At 41.1% G+C, this 19,322-nt stretch overlaps 2 protein-coding genes across 4 annotated transcripts; both read right to left on the reverse strand.

Moving 5' to 3' along the window:
• Positions 1-92: 92 nt before the first annotated feature.
• Positions 93-13,933, reverse strand: LOC311133363 (uncharacterized protein). Of its 3 annotated transcripts, none has more exons than XM_084166863.1 (10): positions 13,675-13,933; positions 9,952-9,997; positions 8,021-8,125; positions 7,619-7,799; positions 7,170-7,429; positions 6,765-7,007; positions 6,409-6,546; positions 6,191-6,210; positions 5,798-6,059; positions 93-1,438 (listed from the first exon to the last, which is right to left on the reverse strand). In XM_084166863.1, exons 1-10 carry the CDS (start codon positions 13,732-13,734, stop codon positions 1,209-1,211), a joined length of 1,545 nt encoding a protein of 514 aa, XP_084022989.1. In that variant the 5' UTR covers positions 13,735-13,933; the 3' UTR covers positions 93-1,208. The 3 variants fall into 3 exon arrangements, with proteins under 3 accessions (XP_084022989.1, XP_084022991.1, XP_084022990.1); XM_084166865.1 differs by having other exon boundaries at positions 7,170-7,276; positions 13,675-13,931; XM_084166864.1 differs by having other exon boundaries at positions 7,170-7,390; positions 13,675-13,931.
• Positions 13,934-14,994: 1,061 nt separating this feature from the next.
• On the reverse strand, positions 14,995-19,013 carry miip (migration and invasion inhibitory protein). Its single transcript, XM_084166866.1, has 9 exons — positions 18,425-19,013; positions 18,077-18,297; positions 17,316-17,418; positions 17,091-17,202; positions 16,852-16,931; positions 16,605-16,731; positions 16,368-16,464; positions 16,018-16,155; positions 14,995-15,882 (listed from the first exon to the last, which is right to left on the reverse strand). Exons 1-9 carry the CDS (start codon positions 18,741-18,743, stop codon positions 15,748-15,750), a joined length of 1,332 nt encoding a protein of 443 aa, XP_084022992.1. The 5' UTR covers positions 18,744-19,013; the 3' UTR covers positions 14,995-15,747.
• Between the last annotated feature and the right edge of the window lie 309 nt (positions 19,014-19,322).

Consider the following 19,322-nt stretch of genomic DNA (forward strand, 5'->3'; position numbering starts at 1 on the left):
TATATATTTTCAGGGTACATACATCTACCTCTGTGTCAAATTTGGTGTGTTTATCACAAAATGTTGAGCCAACATTTTCAGCACCACTACAATACAAAATACAATTTTTTATTCCTCCATACTTACACAGAAATCATCGTAAATGGTGCGTTTTGTCGGTAAATAGTTGCTTGACAAAGTAAAAAAGATTCATAAGGATTAAAAATAAACATTTCGAAATTAGGCCGTTTTTTACCCCTGTTGGTGCTTTTAGGGTTAATAAAACAGCTCATGCTATGGCATAGCCTACAGCACATTATTTTGTCAAACACACAAAATATGACATTTGTTCATTACAGTCTGCATGATTACCAGACAGTGATTGGCTGCACATAGTCATAGTCATCTACATAAGTGGTTTCACCATAAAGAGATGACTTGAAATAGTTGGTTCATTTCTGTACATTTCTATCAAGGAATAGACTGGAACAGATTGCTATTGTCTTATCAAATCATCGTTCTTCTGTCTTCATTCTGTAGATCGTACATGTACTGTAGGCTACTGTACATAGCAATGTCTTGATCACAAATTCACAGAACAAAGGTTATGTTTGAGTTTAAATTGCCCAGACAGTCCCTGTATTACTTTACAAAGCTCTTCACACCCCAACCCCTACTTGTATCATGGTTATATACGTTACTTCACACCTCATATTAATTGCCTGTCTTTGCTGTTTCTGTGGTGTGAAGTCATATGAATTGCTTGTCTTTGCTGTTTTTGTGTGGTTGATACACGTAGTATAATTTGAGCAGAAAGCTGAGGGCGGCTCTCACACTATCTGCCGCTATTGTGTACATGCACCCAATCATGGGAAACTCCGACTCAAAGTGTCGACATCCTATATCAGACAGACCATGCATTGCTCTCACAGACTGTCCCAGCACTGCTGTCACAACAGTGACTTACAGTGAATTTGAAACCGTGCTAAGACTATTACATACAGTTGGAACAAAGCTGTCACTCTTTCATAATAGAAGACCCATGAAGGACCCCAGTGGCTTTGGCTATCCTTGTACAGAAGGAAGCCATCCAATCTAACAGTCTTTACAATAGCAAATAATAATCTATCTGTACTCTTCCCCTAGAGATGGTATTTGATATTTAATTAACTTGCTCCTCCTCAGGCTTTTTCCATAGTTAATCCTCAATTTCCTATTTTCTCTAGTTCTCAATTGCTGGTGGCTGGGATGGGGTAGCTCAGCTCTTTGCAAGTCTCCTCCTGTATATTCATTCTCTCTGGCCCCAGAGCGTGGCCTCCAGGGAGGGGGCAGGAGGACTCCTGCTGGGGTGTGCTGGTGAGGGGACAGCCCTTTACTCCACTCTCCACTTGATCCACCTTCCTCTCTGACTTGTTGTATCCCAGGACAACCGTCCCCGGAGAGTAGATGTATATGGACCCTGAATCAAACACCAACAAGCACAAACATTATTAGATTAAACTATTGAAACAGGTGACACACAAATTCCTATCTATTATGCACAGTAAATACTGATATAAAACCTGGTGGAATTAGTAATGTAATAAATGTACAGAGAGGAAGTGAAAAGCTGGCCTTACTCAGCAGCATATAGACCCATTTCTGTGTTTACAAACATTGCTGCACGAGAGCAATGCGCGCAGGTTGGTGGCAGAACAAGGGGGAGTTATAGAATGCCAGCAAAAAAAAGGCTTCATGTACATATTGTTTATTAGTGCAATTCACACTACTTTTGGATTATAATTGGATTTTAAGGCTCTTATGAATATCCTGCTTAATATAATGTTGTGTCATCATCGCAAATCAACTGCATTATACTTAACTTCAACCACTAAAATGGCTCTTTGGCTAGCTTTTGCTACAGCCTATATCAATGAGCGTTAGCATTCTAGCTAAAAACTGCTGCATCCAAAATAGTTATATTGCAAAGATCACAACCAAATATAATCTTAGCGACTGTTCATGCAAGAATCCAAACATAATTTGAAGGGTATGAGAACCCCAAAAAAGTTATTTTGTTTGAAGTAACACAAATGTAAATGTAGGCTATGTTGAATGGGCGCAGATGGTGATGGCTTTCTTACTGCCGCCAAGAGTCGCGCGCATCTGTATGTGACGTCAGTGTTTCTTGTACTGGAAAAGGGTCTATACATGATTGTATTTCTGTGTGTTGGTTGTGGTTTCCTGTGTATCCTCACTAAATTAACCACTGACCCTGTTTTATACACTGCAGCACTGCAGTGGTGCTACTGTGTCTTGGCAGGTATACTTTAACAGGAAGTTAAAACTAGAAGTGTGTCTCAACTCGCAGCCAAACAAAACAACTGGAAAGGGAAATTTGAACTCGGACGCAAGTGAGATTAAACAAACTTCCTTGCGAAGAACATTGAGTCACAAACATTTTTCCAGACCTGAGTTTTTCCGGACCTCTATGCCCCTAGTTCTCGGACACGGTAGCAGAAATACAGTAACAGTCAAAAGTTTGGACACACCTACTCATTCCAGGGTTTTTCTTTATTTTTACCATTTTCTACATTGTAGAATAATAGTGAAGACATCAAAACTATGAAATAACACATATGGAATCATTTAGTAACCAAAAAAGTGTTAAACAAATCTAAATATATTTTATATTTGAGATTCTTCAAAGTAGCCACCCTTTGCCTTGATCACAGCTTTGCACACTCTTGGCATTCTCTCAAACAGCTTCATGAGGAATGCTTTTCCAACAGTCTTGAAGGAGTTCCCACATATGCTGAGCACTTGTTGGCTGCTTTTCCTTCACTCTGCGGAACGACTCATCCCAAACCATCTTAATTGGGTTGAGGTCGGGTAATTGTGGAGGCCAGGTCATCTGATGCAGCACTCCATCACTCTCCTTGGTCAAATAGCCCTTACACTGCCTGGAGGTGTGTTTTGGGTCATTGTCCTGTTGAAAAACAAATGATAGTCCCACTAAGCGCAAACCAAATGCAATGGCATATCGCTGCAGAATGCTGTGGTAGCCATGCTGGTTAAGTGTGCCTTGAATTCTAAATAAATCACAGACAGTGTCACCAGAAAAGCAACCCCACACCTCCTCCTCCATGCTTCACGATGGGAACCACACATGCGGACATCATCCGTTCACCTACTCTGCGTCTCACAAAGACACAGCGGTTGGAACCAAAAATCTCAAATTTGGACTCATCAGACCAAAGGACATATTTCCACCAGTCTAATGTCCATTGCTCGTGTTTCTTGGCCCAAGCAAGTCTCTTCTTCTTATTGCTGTCCTTTAGTAGTGGTTTCTTTGCAGCAATTCGACCATGAAGGCCTGATTCACACAGTATCGTCTGAACAGTTAATGTTGAGATGTGTCTTTTACTTGAACTCTGTGAAGCATTTATTTGGGCTGCAATTTCTGGGGCTGGTAACTCTAATGAACTTATCCTCTGCAGCAGAGGTAACTCTGGGTCTTCCTTTCCTGTGGCGGTCCTCATCAGAGCCAGTTTCATCATAGCGCTTGATGTGATGGTTTTTGCGACTGCACTTGAAGAAACTTTAAAAGTTCATGACATTTTCGGCATTGACTAACCTTCATGTCTTAAGGTAATGATGGACTGTTGTTTCTCTTTGCTTATTTGAGCTGTTCTTGCCATAATATGAACTTGGTCTTTTACCAAACAGGGCTATCTTCTGTATACCACCCCTACCTTGTCACAACACTGATTGACTCAAACGCATTAAGAAGGAAAGACATTTCACAAATTAACTTTGAACAAGGCACACCTGTTAATTGAAATGCATTCCAGGTGACTACCTCATGAAGCTGGTTGAGAGAATGCCAAGAGTATGCAAAGCTGTCATCAAGGCAAAGAGTGGCTGCTTTGAAGTATCTAAAATATAAAATATATTTTAGTTTGTTTAAGACTTTTTTGGTTACTACATGATTCCATATGTGTTATTTCATAGTTTTGATGTCTTCCCAATATTCTACAATGTAGAAAATAGTTTTAAAAAATAAAGAAAAACCCTGGAATGAGTAGGTGTGTCCAAACATTTAACTGGTACTTGCAAAACGATTCATCCCCCTTGGCGTTTTTCCTATTTTGTTGCATTACAACCTGTCATTTAAATTGATTTTTTATTTGGATTTCATGTAATGGACATACAAAAATAGTCAAAATTGGTGAAGAGAAATGAAAAAAATTACTTGTTTAAAAAAACAACAACGGAAAAGTGGTTTGTGCATGTGTATTCACCCCCTTTGCTATGAAGCCCCTAAATAAGATCTGGTGCAACCAATTACCTTCAGAAGTCACATAATTAGTTAAATAAAGTCCACCTGTGTGCAATCTAAGTGTCACATGATCTCAGTATATATACACCTGTTCTGAAAGGCCCCAGAGTCTGCAACACCACCAAGCAAGCGGCACCATGAAGACCAAGGAGCTCTCCAAACAGGTCAGGGACAAAGTTGTGGAGAAGTACAGATCAGGGTTGGGTTATAAAAACATATCAGAAACTTTGAACATCCCACGGAGCACCATTAAATCCATTATAAAAAAATTGAAAGAATATTGCACCACTACAAACCTGCCAAGAGAGGGTCGCCCACCAAAACTCACGGACCAGGCAAGATGGGCATTAATCAGAGAGGCAACAAAGAGACCAAAGATAACCCTGAAGGAGCTGCAAAGCTCCACAGCGGAGATTGGAGTATCTGTCCATAGGACCACTTTAAGCCGTACACTCCACAGAGCTGGGCTTTATGGAAGAGTGGCCAGAAAAAATACATTGCTTAAAGAAAGAGATAAGCAAACACGTTTGGTGTTCACCTCCCCAAACAGGAGGCGTGGGAGACTCCCCAAACATATGGAAGAAGGTACTCTGGTCATATGAGACTAAAATTGAGCTTTTTGGCGATCAAGGAAAATGCTATGTCTGGCGCAAACCCAACACCTCTCATCACCCCGAGAACACCATCCCCACAGTGAAGCATGGTGGTGGCAGCATCATGCTGTGGGGATGTTTTTCCATCGGCAGGGACTGGGAAACTTGTCAGAATTGAAGGAATGATGGATGGCGCTAAATACAGGGAAATTCTTCAGAGCAACCTGTTTCAGTCTTCCAGAGATTTGAGACTGGGAAGGAGGTTCACCTTCCAGCAGGACAATGAACCTAAGCATACTGCTAAAGCAACACTTGAGTGGTTTAAGGGGAAACATTTACATGTCTTGGAATGGCCTAGTCAAAGCCCAGATCTCAATCCAATTGAGAATCTGTGGTAAGACTTAAAGATTGCTGTACACCAGCGGAACCCATCCAACTTGAAGGAGCTGGAGCAGATTTGCCTTGAAGAATGGGCAAAAATCCCAGTGGCTAGATGTGCCAAGCTTATAGAGACATACCCCAAGAGACTTGCAGCTGTAATTGCTGCAAAGGTGGTTCTAAAAAGTATTGACTTTGGGGGAGTGAATAGTTATGCACGCTCCAGTTTTCTGTTATTTTTTCTTATTTCTTGTTTGTTTCACCCCCAAAAAATTTGCATCTTCAAAGTGGTAGGCATGTTGTGTAAATCAACTGATATAAATCCCCCAAAAAAATCCATTTTAATTCAAAGTTGTAAGGCAACAAAATAGGAAAAATGCCATGGGGGGTGAATACTTTCGCAAGCCAATGTATGTCTGTCCAAATGTGGCTGCACAGCATGCAAACATAAGATACAGTGTAATAATATGACATCCATGCAATTTAATAATTTCAGTACCAGTGCAGAGCGATGCACCACACCTACCCACTGTGTTGCTAATATTCTCTCCTCCAGAGTGTTCCACTGTGACCTGCTGCATGCCCCCTGGAGGTAGCAACCCTGCACCATCCTGTCTAGGATTTCCCCCAGTCTCCCTCCCCAGAAGATGCTGGGCCTCCAGGTGTGGGCTTCTCTCCTGTGGTGGCTGGGCCTGTACATAGGAAGCCGTCTGTAGGGTAGCAGGACAAGGATGGCTCTCCCACGCATTATAGCTCCCTCTTAGACGTTCCTTGCAAATCTGCTCATCCTAAAGGTATGGACACATTCTCACACAGTGACCCATTTGACTTTCTAGAAGTCAACGTTTATACTTCTAGCAACAATGGACAGAAGTTCGATACATACTTTATGCAAATAGAGAATTAGTACTGTACTCACATTTTTACGAAATATTGGATCTAAAGGAATATAAAATAAATCAAGAAATCAAAATGCATATTTTATATGCATGTATACACACAATGTTTCACTGTCTCCTCGTAATTATTGTGAGTGTATTTATTTACTGTGTCTTATATAGAAAGGGAAATGTGGCATATAATCTGATGCATCACTGCATAATGTGTTTGTGTTATCTAACCACTTTACTCACTCACCTTTCCACTTGTGCATGGACTCCAGTGACCTCCCCCTACAATGCACAAAGTAACCAACCAGCAGCAGGACAACCCCTAGTAGCCCACCTATCAGCAGCTGCCAAGGTAGATTGGGAGAGCTCGGTCCAGTATCTGTGGCTGGGAGATGGGGTGAGCAGAGAAAAAATACTACTGTATCAGTGTTATGGAGAGGTAGAGAGTCAGGAGCAGGAAGCTGAACCTGTCAGTGTTATGTTACTTTTACTGAATATTACAGATGCTTTAGGGCCTACACTAACTACAAATGTATTTCTGAAATAATGAATAATCTAGTATAAATGGAGAGATGGGATACTCTAGTCTTCTGAGAACCATACCATTGTCTTCTGTGGTAAGAGGAGGTGCAGAGGCAGACTCTGCAGGTGAGGTGTTACTGTCCACCTTGCTGGGGTTTCTCCTGGTGGTGAGCTTTGTGTTGAGGTCAGAGGAGCTGTGTTCAGTGACCTGTTTCCCAGTTGGGGGGGAGGTAGAGGGCTCACTCTGGGCTTGGGACAGAGAAGACCTGGTGAGTAAGGCTGGTGAAGGGTCTGCAGATGTGTCAATTGTGGCTAAGGGAAAGGCTGGAAAAACAGAGAATGAGTGTGATTAAATGGCAAGATAACATCACAGGACAATGCAACCTCTAGTGCTGGACTGGTGAAGCATGTTAAAGTGCTCCAGTGGACAGAGCAGGAAATGCTTTGATTCACTCAAGTGAGAGAAAGCTCTCATAAGAGCCATACCATCAGGAGATGTAGACCCCACCAGTCTAAATGGGAATGCTATGATGAGGGGTCTTCGGGTGGTGCCGACTCCACTGGAGGTAGAAGAATGAAAGCCTATCTTTGAGCTGTGGACAGTTGGAAGTGCAGTGGTTGTAGGAGAGTTAGGGGAGGTCTGTTTACACACACGATCCTGAGAGGCAGTGCCCTCTGTCTCCATGGTCATTCCCTTATGGTCACAACTGGAGAGAAGCCAGGAGAGAACTTGTGAGGTGGTTAATCTAAATGAGAAAGTACAGTGTTGGATCCTAGTAGTAATAATAATAACTTAATTTACTGTAAAAGTAGGCCTTGTGTACATACATCCAGTAGAGGGAGCTACAGCGTCATAGGTAAAGTCTTTATGGCAGGCAGACAATGTCTGAATCAGTACAGTGCTCAGCACCAGTGCTGTATAGCTGTGGACTTACTCTGTGTGGGGTTTGCAGGACATGGTTAGGTTTGGTTTGATGGAGAAAGTGCCGGCTGGGCACGGCTTACACTTCCTGCAGGTATACTGGGCAGTGTTGGCACAGAAAAAGCCACTGTCACAGTGGCACTCACGGTTTGAGTCCCGGCCGCATTCCTTCACCTGTGTCAAGTGCTGATCAACTTTGCCCACAAACAAAGACACACAAACTATCTATGAGATATTTGCTCTCAATATGTTTGTCCTTTATTCAACTAATGTAAAATAATGATGGCATTTTATATTAAACTATTGTTACCAATATACCTACTGGATTTCCTTGAGGTAAATAATAAATTATGGGTATGACGTTTAGTGTTGAGGAATGAAAGAACACAATATAATGCCTAACTGTAAAAGTTACCTGAGCAGGCTTCGGTGCACTGGTCACACTTCGGAAGGCCGTTCTGCATGTACAAGTACTTGCCATCGGGACAAGAGACACACTTACACTTGTTAATGAAGAAGCCTGCAAAGATACATGACAGGAGGTTTTCACATAGGTCTCAACATCCTGATTACACACTTGTTCCCTCTCTGACTTATTTTTCTCTTTCAGTGCATTTACAGTCACTTTAGTACGTCCCATGGGTTCACAGAAGTTAGGAGTCAGGAATGGAAGAGAAATTAGTCCTCAAAGACTGTTCTGAATGTGGAGAAAATATGCCAATTTTTCCACCAGTGGTGTGTTTCCATCAAACGGACTTGTTGCGGATAAAAATCAGTGCGTGATGACGTAGTGCACACAAAATGTACCTTTTCGCTTCGTTAAGTTTTCATGTACCGAACTAAAATCTAAAGTTCAATGTGTTTCCATCGCATTTTCAACTCTAGCGATAGTTTTGTCACAAAAACTGTTGCGTTAAATAGCAAATGTGCCTAATCTGGTTTTTCCACGTGCACTCTAGCCAACAGCTCGCAGATACTGTAGGCTAGTCTACATGATGAGATTATTATGGTTAAGAGCAAGAAGATTTTTATTTGTCAAACGGCAGTCAAGCATCGATCATCATGTCACCAGAATAAGACCCTCAATATTTATTGGAAAGGAGCATCAAGATCACCGTGCACTTTCACCACCTTGTAAAGTTCATCATAATTTATTTCATCTGTAGCCTAATAAACTGCATGGTTTCCAGAGTCGTAGTGGGAGGACCACACACCATATCATCGCATGAATCCAAGTTTACTTCGATATGATGGGTATTATTTCAATATTTGCGCATAAAGGCGTTTCCACCGACATTTCTCACATAATAATTTTTTATTGACACAAAAAGATCCGACCATATCGGATGAACACATTTTCTGTCAGCATTTTAAAAAATGTACCCAAACTTCCTGTTTCCATCACAGCAATCAATCTTTTTTAAAATAATGTATGACTTTAGCTGCATACAACTGTGGATGGAAATGTTGTTTGTGTGACAGCAGGATCTCCTTCACATGGACACAGAGAGCTGACTGTGTCTGTCATCTCTAAAGGTCATTTATTTGCATGTCAGTCGGTCAGAACAGGAACTAGCAACATTTGTGGCTGGCAAATAAAGGCCATCTCCCCAAATCTATTCCCAACGATGTGACAGAAAGCCTGTTTAGTCATCACAAAGGTCATCGACTGCATCCTTATCTACCAATATCACATTCCACAGAAAACGATATACTGCATGTGCTCAGCTACTTCCTGTGCCATGACATTTCATCACAGGCTCCAGAGTGCCAGTCTCTGACAGTGTATAATTAATTAGCAATCACTAGATCAGGGATGGGCAACTGGCTGATCAGGGATGGGTGGGGAGAACTCAGTAATAGAATACACAAGGTACAATTTCGACATTTGGTTGTGCATCAGCAGTCACTCAATTAGCCCATGTCTGAAAAAAAAAAGTTAGTCTAGTGGCCAGCTATCTAAACTTGTAGTAAGCATGGTCGAATTACCGACCGGGGTGGGGCCCATTGATTATCAGTTATCATATTAAAAACTGCATCCACCCTATGGCAAAATGTGTAGAATTGCAGGGAATTAGCTGTAAAACTGCTACTTTTTCTCTCCGCCCAATGGCAAAATGAGTATGGATGTGGGTATGCAGACCCACAAACAACTGTGGCACCTCATGATGAGTTTCTTTGTGGCCCCCACCCCAATCGAAGTTGCCCATCCCTGCACTAGATGGTTGAAAGTCATTTTGCTGGATGAAAGCATGAAGTAAATTCACCTTGTAACACTGTGAGACAAGTATAATCTTTCATCCCACTTTTACAATCTAGTTTAGGGGGATAAGCTGATGACTTTACCTGGGTCACAGATATGAGGACAGCTGGACAACAATACAGAGCATACCTGGGAGAGAGAGACAGAGAGAGAGAGGACAACACAATTAGACCCAACCGAATCATGAGAAAACAAAAATTGAATTACTTGACACATTGGAAAGAATTAACAAACAGAGCAAACTAAAATGCTATTTGGCCCTAAACAGAGAGTACACAGTGGCAGAATACCTGACCACTGTGACTGACCCAAACTTAAGGAAAGCTTTGACTATGTACAGACTCAGTGAGAATATACTTGCTATTGAGAAAGGCTGCCGTAGGCAGACCTGGCTCTCAAGAGAAGACAGGATATGTGCACACTGCCTTCAAAATGAGGTGGAAACTGAGCTGCACTTACTAACCTCCTGCCAAATGTATGACCATATTAGAGACACATATTTCCCTCAGATTACACAGGTCCACCAAGAATTTGAAAACAAACCCAATTTTGTGAAGAAACACCATTGTAAATACAACCCATCTTTATGTTTATTTGTTTTCCCATTTGTACTTGAACTATTTGCTCATTGTTACAACACTGTACAGTGAGGGAAAAAAGTATTTGATCCCCTGCTGATTTTGTACGTTTTCCCACTGACAAAGACATGATCAGTCTATAATTTTAATGGTAGGTTTATTTGAACAGTGAGAGACAGAATAACAACAACAAAATCCAGAAAAACGCATGTCAAAAATGTTATGAATTGATTTGCATTTTAATGAGGGAAATAAGTATTTGACCCCTCTGTAAAACATGACTTAGTACTTGGTGGCAAAACCCTTGTTGGCAATCACAGAGGTCAGAAGTTTCTTGTAGTTGGCCATCAGGTTTGCACACATCTCAGGAGGGATTTTGTTCCACTCCTCTTTGCAGATCTTCTCCAAGTCATTAAGGTTTCGAGGCTGACATTTGGCAACTCAAACCTTCAGCTCCCTCCACAGATTTTCTATGGGATTAAGGTCTGGAGACTCCAGGACCTTAATGTGCTTCTTCTTGAGCCACTCCTTTGTTGCCTTGGCCGTGTGTTTTGGGTCATTGTCATGCTGGAATACCCATCCACGACCCATTTTCAATGCCCTGGCTGAGGGAAGGAGGTTCTCACCCAAGATTTGGGACGTGGATGGCCCCGTCCATCATCCCTTTGATGCGGTGAAGTTGTCCTGTCCCCTTAGCAGAAAAACATCCCCAAAGCATAATGTTTCCACCTCCATGTTTGACGGTGGGGATGGTGTTCTTGGGGTCATAGGCAGCATTCCTCCTCCTCCAAACACGGCGAGTTGAGTTGATGCCAAAGAGCTCGATTTTGGTCTCATCTGACCACAACACTTTCACCCAGTTCTCCTCTGAATCATTCAGATGTTCATTGGCAAACTTCAGACGGCCCTGTATATGTGCTTTCTTGAGCAGGGGGACCTTGCGGGCGCTGCAGGATTTCAGTCCTTCACGGCGTAGTGTGTTACCAATTGTTTTCTTGGTGACTATGGTCCCAGCTGCCTTGAGATCATTGACAAGATCCTCCTGTGTAGTTCTGGGCTGATTCCTCACCGTTCTCTTGATCATTGCAACTCCACGAGGTGAGATCTTGAATGGAGCCCCAGGCCGAGGGAGATTGACAGTTATTTTGTGTTTCTTCCATTTGCGAATAATCGCACCAACTGTTGTCACCTTCTCACCAAGCTGCTTGGCGATGGTCTTGTAGCCCATTCCAGCCTTGTGTAGGTCTACAATATTGTCCCTGACATCCTTGGAGAGCTCTTTGGTCTTGGCCATGGTGGAGAGTTTGGAATCTGATTGATTGATTGCTTCTGTGCACAGGTGTCTTTTATACAGGTAACAAACTGAGATTAGGAGCACTCCCTTTAAGAGTGTGCTCCTAATCTCAGCTCGTTACCTGTATAAAAGACACCTGGGAGTCAGAAATCTTTCTGATTGAGAGGGGGTCAAATACTTATTTCCCTCATTAAAATGCAAATCAATTTATAACATTTTTGACATGCGTTTTTCTGGATTTTTTGTTGTTGTTATTCTGTCTCTCACTGTTCAAATAAACCTACCATTAAAATTATAGACTGATAATTTCTTTGTCAGTGGGCAAACGTACAAAATCAGCAGGGGATCAACTACTTTTTTCCCCTCACTGTATATATACATAATATGACATTTGAAATGTCTTTATTCTTTTGGAACTTTGGAGTGTAATGTTTACTGTTAATTTGTATTGTTTATTTAACTTTTGTTTACTTCCTACTTCACTTGCTTTGGCAATGTTAAAATACATTTCCCATGTCAATAAAGCCCTTAAATTGAAATTGAAATTGAATTGAGAGAGAACCATTATCATTAGAGGAATCATTATTTTATTTTACAACAACAGAATATTCCAGTTCTTAGAGTGAAGGCCAGCCATGATGTATAAGAGTTACTTTCCCCCAGCCCTCTGGCAGTAATCTCTCATGGACAGACTATGAGCATCTGACCAAACTATGCTCTAGATAAACCGAGATTACTCTGCCAGTAAACAGATGATGAACCTTGCAACATGGAAATGCCAAGGCTATCTTGCACCTACAGAGTCGGTTATCTACACTACACCTACACTTCCTGGCATAGCTACAGACGGCTATATCAGTCTGCTAATACAGAACTAGTAAAGTCCCAGTGCACTACTTTTGTGGATAAAAAAAATGAAATAATGTATTATATATTTTTGGGTTAATATTTTTTGTTAAATTCAGATTTTTCAGAGGGTGCTGCAGCACCCCTACTTCCCGCGGCTATGCTTCCTGGAGGCAAAACCCACAGACCAAACAATATCCAGTTCAGAAATGAGTGACTGTCACAGAATGTACCAAGAAATATCTGGTAAAACACCCACACAAACAAAAACGAGTATAAACTAGGTTAACAGTTCAGCTTTACACACTCATGTTCATGTTGACACAAAAACTGAGTTTATTTTGGCTGTACTGGCAATAAAAAGAGCAATAGGCCAAATCAATAATGGTTCAGTCACAAAGCTTTTCTAGTTCACTATTTGGTAAGCACCAAAATAACAATCACAATTTCAGCTGTTATAATAACTGTTAATTATAGATTCACAAGCTATCTAAATCTATGAACTAATAATTAACAGTCGATAAACTAACTCCCTGATGATAGAAAAAAATTTATGAGAGCATTCTTGATTTCAGTGAATTAACTGCTCTATAAAACGTTTCACAATCCTAGAATTACTACATTTACTGGCAGTGTAGGACCAATTGCCGCCAGGCTCACTAGGGTTATGATTTTTTTTTTTAAGGTTTCAGTTTCTGTAAGAGCAGTACCCTAACTACTAATTGTTTTATGTTGCTTGTTGACTTTCATATCTGAAAAGTAGGCTACACCTATCAACTGAGAGAGAAGGGTTTACATTTATAAAATGTTTGATACTGCAATTTATAACATCATATATGATAGACTACTGTAATTACAATTATAAAAGATGTATCATTAACACGAATAATAACAGCAATAACGATCATACTATCATTAGCATAATATCATAATCAACCACCATCATCATCTCCACAATAATCATAAACAGGTAATCATAATAATGTTAATTATCTAAGTCTCTCATCATCATCAAAAAACAAAACAAAAATTACAGTACCTAAACTAAACCCAATCGCATCTATAAAACATACAGTAGGCCTACTTACCAGATTAAAAAGGCAAAATATTCTCAAAGGACATGAGGTAATATGGCGTTGATAATCCATTTCACACTATAGAGAAGCCAGCTGTTAAATGTAGTCTTTCAAAAGAAACAAGCAGAAAATAGTTAAATTACCATGCCTGGTTGAATCTCTGGTCAAGGTGCTAAAATAGATGCAGCGAAGGTTTTGTTAATGTTCGAGTTTAGCGGGGTTACGTAGTCAGTGGGTTGTCCAATAAAGAAGCAGATAAATATAGCGCGCTTGTTGGACACTTCCACTTGTGTTAATCTGTTTTCCACCTGTGGTCATCTCTCGTGGGCAGATGGTAATGGGTCATGTCTAGATGGGATACAGTTGTTGTCAAAAAAAAATTTTTGCGCATTTTCGCTAACCCAATTCTCCTAACCTGCTGCGTAAAGTCTCCTAAACCTGGTATGAAAAGTACATTTCGGACAAATGCTGTATACCTTCTAGACAAAACCCTGGTAATGGAGAAATTGTTCAAAAGTCTCAGTCACCAGATCTTAACCCAATCGAACAATTATGGGAGATTCTGGAGCGGCGCCTGAGACAGCGTTTACCATCAACAAAAAAAACAAATGATAGAATGTATTGTGTCAGAATAGTGTCACATCCCTCCAATAGTTAAAATAATAAAGACACTTGTAGAATCTATACCAAGACGCATTGAAGCTGTTCTGGCGGCCCAACGGCCTATTAAGAGCCGCAGGTATCCTAGCGGTTATAGGCGATCCAGCAGCCGGAGGGTTGCAAGTTCGAATCCCGGGTCCGACTGGAAAAATCTGGCGGGAAGTGAGCTGTGAACCGGAGGGTTGCTGGTATCAAATCCTAGATGCTATTGCCTACCATTATGCCCTTGAGCAAGGCACTTAACCCCCCACAACAACGGGGCCCAGTGTGGCAGCCCCCTGCACCTCCAAAAAAACGTGTATGTGTGTCTTTCGGAGGGGTTGGTTTGAAAACAGAAGTCAAATTTCGGTTGAACCTTGTGTGCAACCATTGCCCACATTCACTTGACCAATAAAGGGATCTTAATCTAAGACACTATGTTGGTGTTTCCTTTATATTGGCAGTTGCCTGTAGGTGGTGACGAATTAACAGCACTAGAGGCTGGCTGCATCACCAAAAACACCTTTCTGATATAGACTTGAATGTTACCAAAAAAAATACCTGAATGTTGATTTTAAAACATAAGTCCATATCCAATTTTGTGATAAAGGGCACATTTTTCCCTTGCCTACCTCTATAGCTTCGACATATCCAATTATGTCAGATCAAGGAAAGGCGCATTCTTTTTAAGAGTTTTCAAACAAGGTCTTCCCTTCTGTTAATTTATTCATTTTATAATGAGTCAAGTCAAATTGTCTCTAAGGTATGCAAAACACTTACACTAATGTCCACTATTTGTCCCTCTGAAGCCCCAGAAATCATCACCACAAACCCCTAAAGACATCAACATGCATTCATAAAAAATAACAAGGTGAAATCTAATTTAATTTGTCGACCCTAACAATGGAAATTAAGTCAATTGATGGTAATACTATTTAAGCAAATTACATCGTATTATCTTGGTACCAATCTTAAAGTTGCAATATGTTATATGTGCACTATTTCTATGCTTCCAGTTCTTATGTTTCATTTTTGCATCTTTTGGTTTTGTATACCCGCTTCAAACAGTTAAAAATATAATATTTTTGGTTATTTAAAATATATTTCACAGCGGTTTAGATGGTACAATGATTATCTACATTATACATTTCTTGTTTTATCACATAAACTATTAGAATTTTAGCAACCAGGAAATGGCAGAGCAATTTCTGCATATTGCACCTTAAATCATATCTGTAGGTCATCAACACGAAAATCAAGCACTTAACACATTATATAAGTATATCGTAGAAAATTAAGATAAATGAATGATTCAATAGGCACAATGTCATTCAGAATCCTACGTTAAAACTGCTGAGGGTTAATTCGGCATCATTATTAAATATTTCAGCCATGTAAAAATATGAAATGATCATACTACACAGGTTTTATAGTGCTGTTAGGTTGTCAGAACACAGGGTAGGACGGGCTGTGTGGTTTGTTGTTGGGAGGCAGGCGCTGGAAACGGTAGCCGGCCAAACGAGACACGTCGAGCAGCTGGTCAGAGCGCTGACTGCCAGACACTCTGGACACTGAAAGATCCTGAGAAAAAATAGAAAACCAAATCAACCAGACACAGACATACCAGTATGCCAAACAAACATGCTAAGATACAGAAATCTTTGCCGCGGCCACCAAGACCTGTGATATGTGTTCTTTCATCTTGCAATGGCTCACCAGTTTCTCCTTAGACTGTGGCTGTGCAGAGGGGACTCCACAGAATGCTGTCTTCATGTCCACAGAGCTCCTCAGATCCAGGCTGCTGAGCTGGGGCCCAGTGCTGGGGACTGTGTTAGACCAGCCTGACAGACAGTGCTGTAAGGAACATCAAATCAAAGGCTTGTGATACAACTAGAACTAAAACCTTATTACAGTGTTTGGGGAGAACTATGGGCCGGATAAGCAATGAGAATGAGCAAGATGACAAATAACAGAACAGTAGAATTCAGATGATTGAGGAGCGTGTTTCAATGTCTACATTATAGATGTAGTAAGTCTTCTCTTATTAACACACAGGCCACACTCACCGATGGTAGACCCAGGGTGTCGGAGGGGTCAAAGCTACACCTCCGATGGGCTTTGTACTGGTATGCTGGCAACAGCGTGGAGCGAGGGATGCTGACCCTGGGACAGAAACAAAAGCATATTCTTTATGACGAGGACAAGTGTTATAACGGGATGGTATTAAAACACCATCCTGGTTTGTAATGGACTTCACTTTAGTAGAATTTGAAAAGTGTCACCAAACGAATGAGTGGTCTCACCTGATAAAGGCTGGCTCAGCCACAGTGTGGGGGATTTGGGATTTGGGCTTCTTACACACAGGGCATGACTCCTGAGAATCCAACGGGGTTGGGAACAGTCGGCTGTTGATCCTGTAACAGAACGTACCTAAACAACAAGGAGAAACAGAGTCAGACAGTACAGTTACAGTATTCAGGGTCTCTTCTTCAGTAAGCAATAGTGACATTATGTAGGTCTAATCCAAAAGCTTGCTATGGTTTCTCATACACTGGTGAGTATCCATGGTGTGCTGTTGGTCTTCCTTCTCTATTGACAGTGGTGGGGGTGAGAGGTCCTCTTCAGATAATCTGTGAGGAGGGTAAATCAACAGTTATTCATTAAATAATAATTATTATCTATTTCAGTCATAGTCCTCTTATAGTCTGAACTTCTGGTTAAAAATACTTGAAACCCAAATCAAGTTCACAGCTCAAGAAAAATATATTACATTAAGTGAATGCACTTACCCTGCTTGTTGGCTGTGGACACACTCATCTCTGTTGACCTGTCGGAAAGTGCGCAGATCACTGAAGAACTGCTCAGAGCGCTCTGTCAAGGAGCTTTCTGCATCCACAATCCCTAAGGGAGGAGGAGAACAGTATCAATTTCAAACAGAGTAACATTTTAGCTGCTACCCAACTAAACTGGTTGGGTTAGCTTTATTTATGTATAGAACTCATTTCTTGGCATACCTGCTATCCAGTCATAGCCCAGTAAAGGCTGCAGACGCTGTCTGTCTGAGGCTGATGTCTGCTCCAGTCCAGGGGATTGGAATGTGACTTTACCCACCTCCCTCTATGGACACAAGCAGAGGGCAAAACATTTTATTTTACAGGTGAAATGTGTTGCTCAATAAAAATACAGAAGTGAGGGAAATGGTAGATCAATCAATTGTACCAACAATCAATTGTACCAAGCACGAGCTACCGAGATCCTATTGGCACGTTCTAGCATGCATTTGCATATTTCTGTTAGGGAACGCCTACTCTGTGAAATGTGCAATAACTTAATTCGCCCTTGCATTCCTTCTAAACAAAGCAATTTAGAAACTTTGGCAAAAGGTAAAGTCTACTAAACTTAGTCCACTCTGTTTGTAACATATTTTAATTTTGTTGGCAAAATGCCACCTCACTCCATCTTCTCCCACAGCCGGCCACTGGGCTTCCTCTCATCACCATATTTGGTTGTGAGTGGAAACGCCAACCGGATGCTTCAGCTTTATAAATCTGGTAAACATCTGCCTCATTGTTCTATCTGTGGGTGTACTGCCCCACTTTGATAATACAGTGCCATTTAGTGGGAGATGATATACCTGTTTGTAGTAACCTTTCTTTTTATATTATCTATGGTAGTAATAGGGTAATTACTACAGTAACAACTTTGTTGAACAGAACTGTCCTTACACCACTTGTATAATAACAACATTTCCCTTCTCCCTTTTTACTTTGCTCACCCGGTCACTCTCCTGATTATAGCGAATAGGCCTGGTATAGGGCCTCCTAATATCCAGTGATCTGACAAGACTTGCTGGACTGCCGTTGCCTCGGTCTTGAATCAATCCTGTGTGAACAGTAGTGTGCTCTGCAGCTTGGCCTGGTTTAAGCTTGGTTCCCGTGATAAGGTATGGTGTAGAGGTTTGACAGAGGGTGACATTCACAGATTCCACTGCCTCACCTGAGGAAAAATGGATTCAGCATTATTTCTATGGAAATCTTATGATGTGACTGATATGCCAATATTAGTCAATGTCAGCAGTTCCTTTGCATTCAATTGGTATATCTAGCTTGTTAACGTTACCTACCTTCAGTTCTCAGTGGGGCTGTTGTCTGTGTTTCAGTGTTGTCTCTCTCCTTGAACTGTACAGTAGGTTTACTGAGAACAGACCTGGCAGTACATAAGTCACCATCTACCAGGGTCACCATGTTCTCTGCAGAGGGGCTTTTTTCTTTATTCTGACCTGGGTTTTTTGTTGTGTTGTTTTGTGCTGTCCGGTTTGAATCATTCTCCGAGCTGCCTTTGGTGCCGGTGATAGTCAATAGTCTTTCGGTTTGGTGCCTCAATTGCATCAACAAGTCTTTGTTGCGCTCTCGCAAGGCACTCAACCGTTCGGTCGAGGCCATTATCTACTGAACAGAGGGCTGGCTGTTAGATATCTAACTACTAAGCTAATTTAGCCAGCTAGCTAACGTTAGCTTGCTAGCTAGACCAAAAGTAACGTAAAGTTAAGAGCAAAGAGCCAGTATTGGCAATTCTGAAGACAAAAAAAAGAAGCTTTCGAAATACTTAGAAAATTCGCTGGCTAGTTCATACAAGTTTCAAATATATGTATAATCCAAGTTTGATCAGTCTCCTATGTTTTCAGCTTGACTTTACCTCCATAACAACGCATCAGCATACAAAGCATTTGATTGGCTAATGTGATGTTAGTTACCCATAATGCACCACGCAACCATTTTAAAGAAATAAACACACATTACTGAAGAAAAAAAACTGTTTACGTCCCAATTATCTATTTTTCCTCCCAAAGTGTGCACTTGTACACTTCCCTTCAATGATTCGAAAGGAAATGACTGGTACAAGAAATATGGTGGAAACTCCCTCCATGCTACTTGTGGGAAGTAGTGAACAAGTGTACACTTCAGAAGAAATGAGATGTTATTGGGATGCATGGTTCTGTAGTTTGGAGATGAGGTCTAATT

The sequence above is a fragment of the Coregonus lavaretus genome (genome assembly GCF_964263955.1).
Source record: "Coregonus lavaretus genome assembly, chromosome: 8".
Classification (NCBI taxonomy): Eukaryota; Metazoa; Chordata; class Actinopteri; order Salmoniformes; family Salmonidae; genus Coregonus; species Coregonus lavaretus.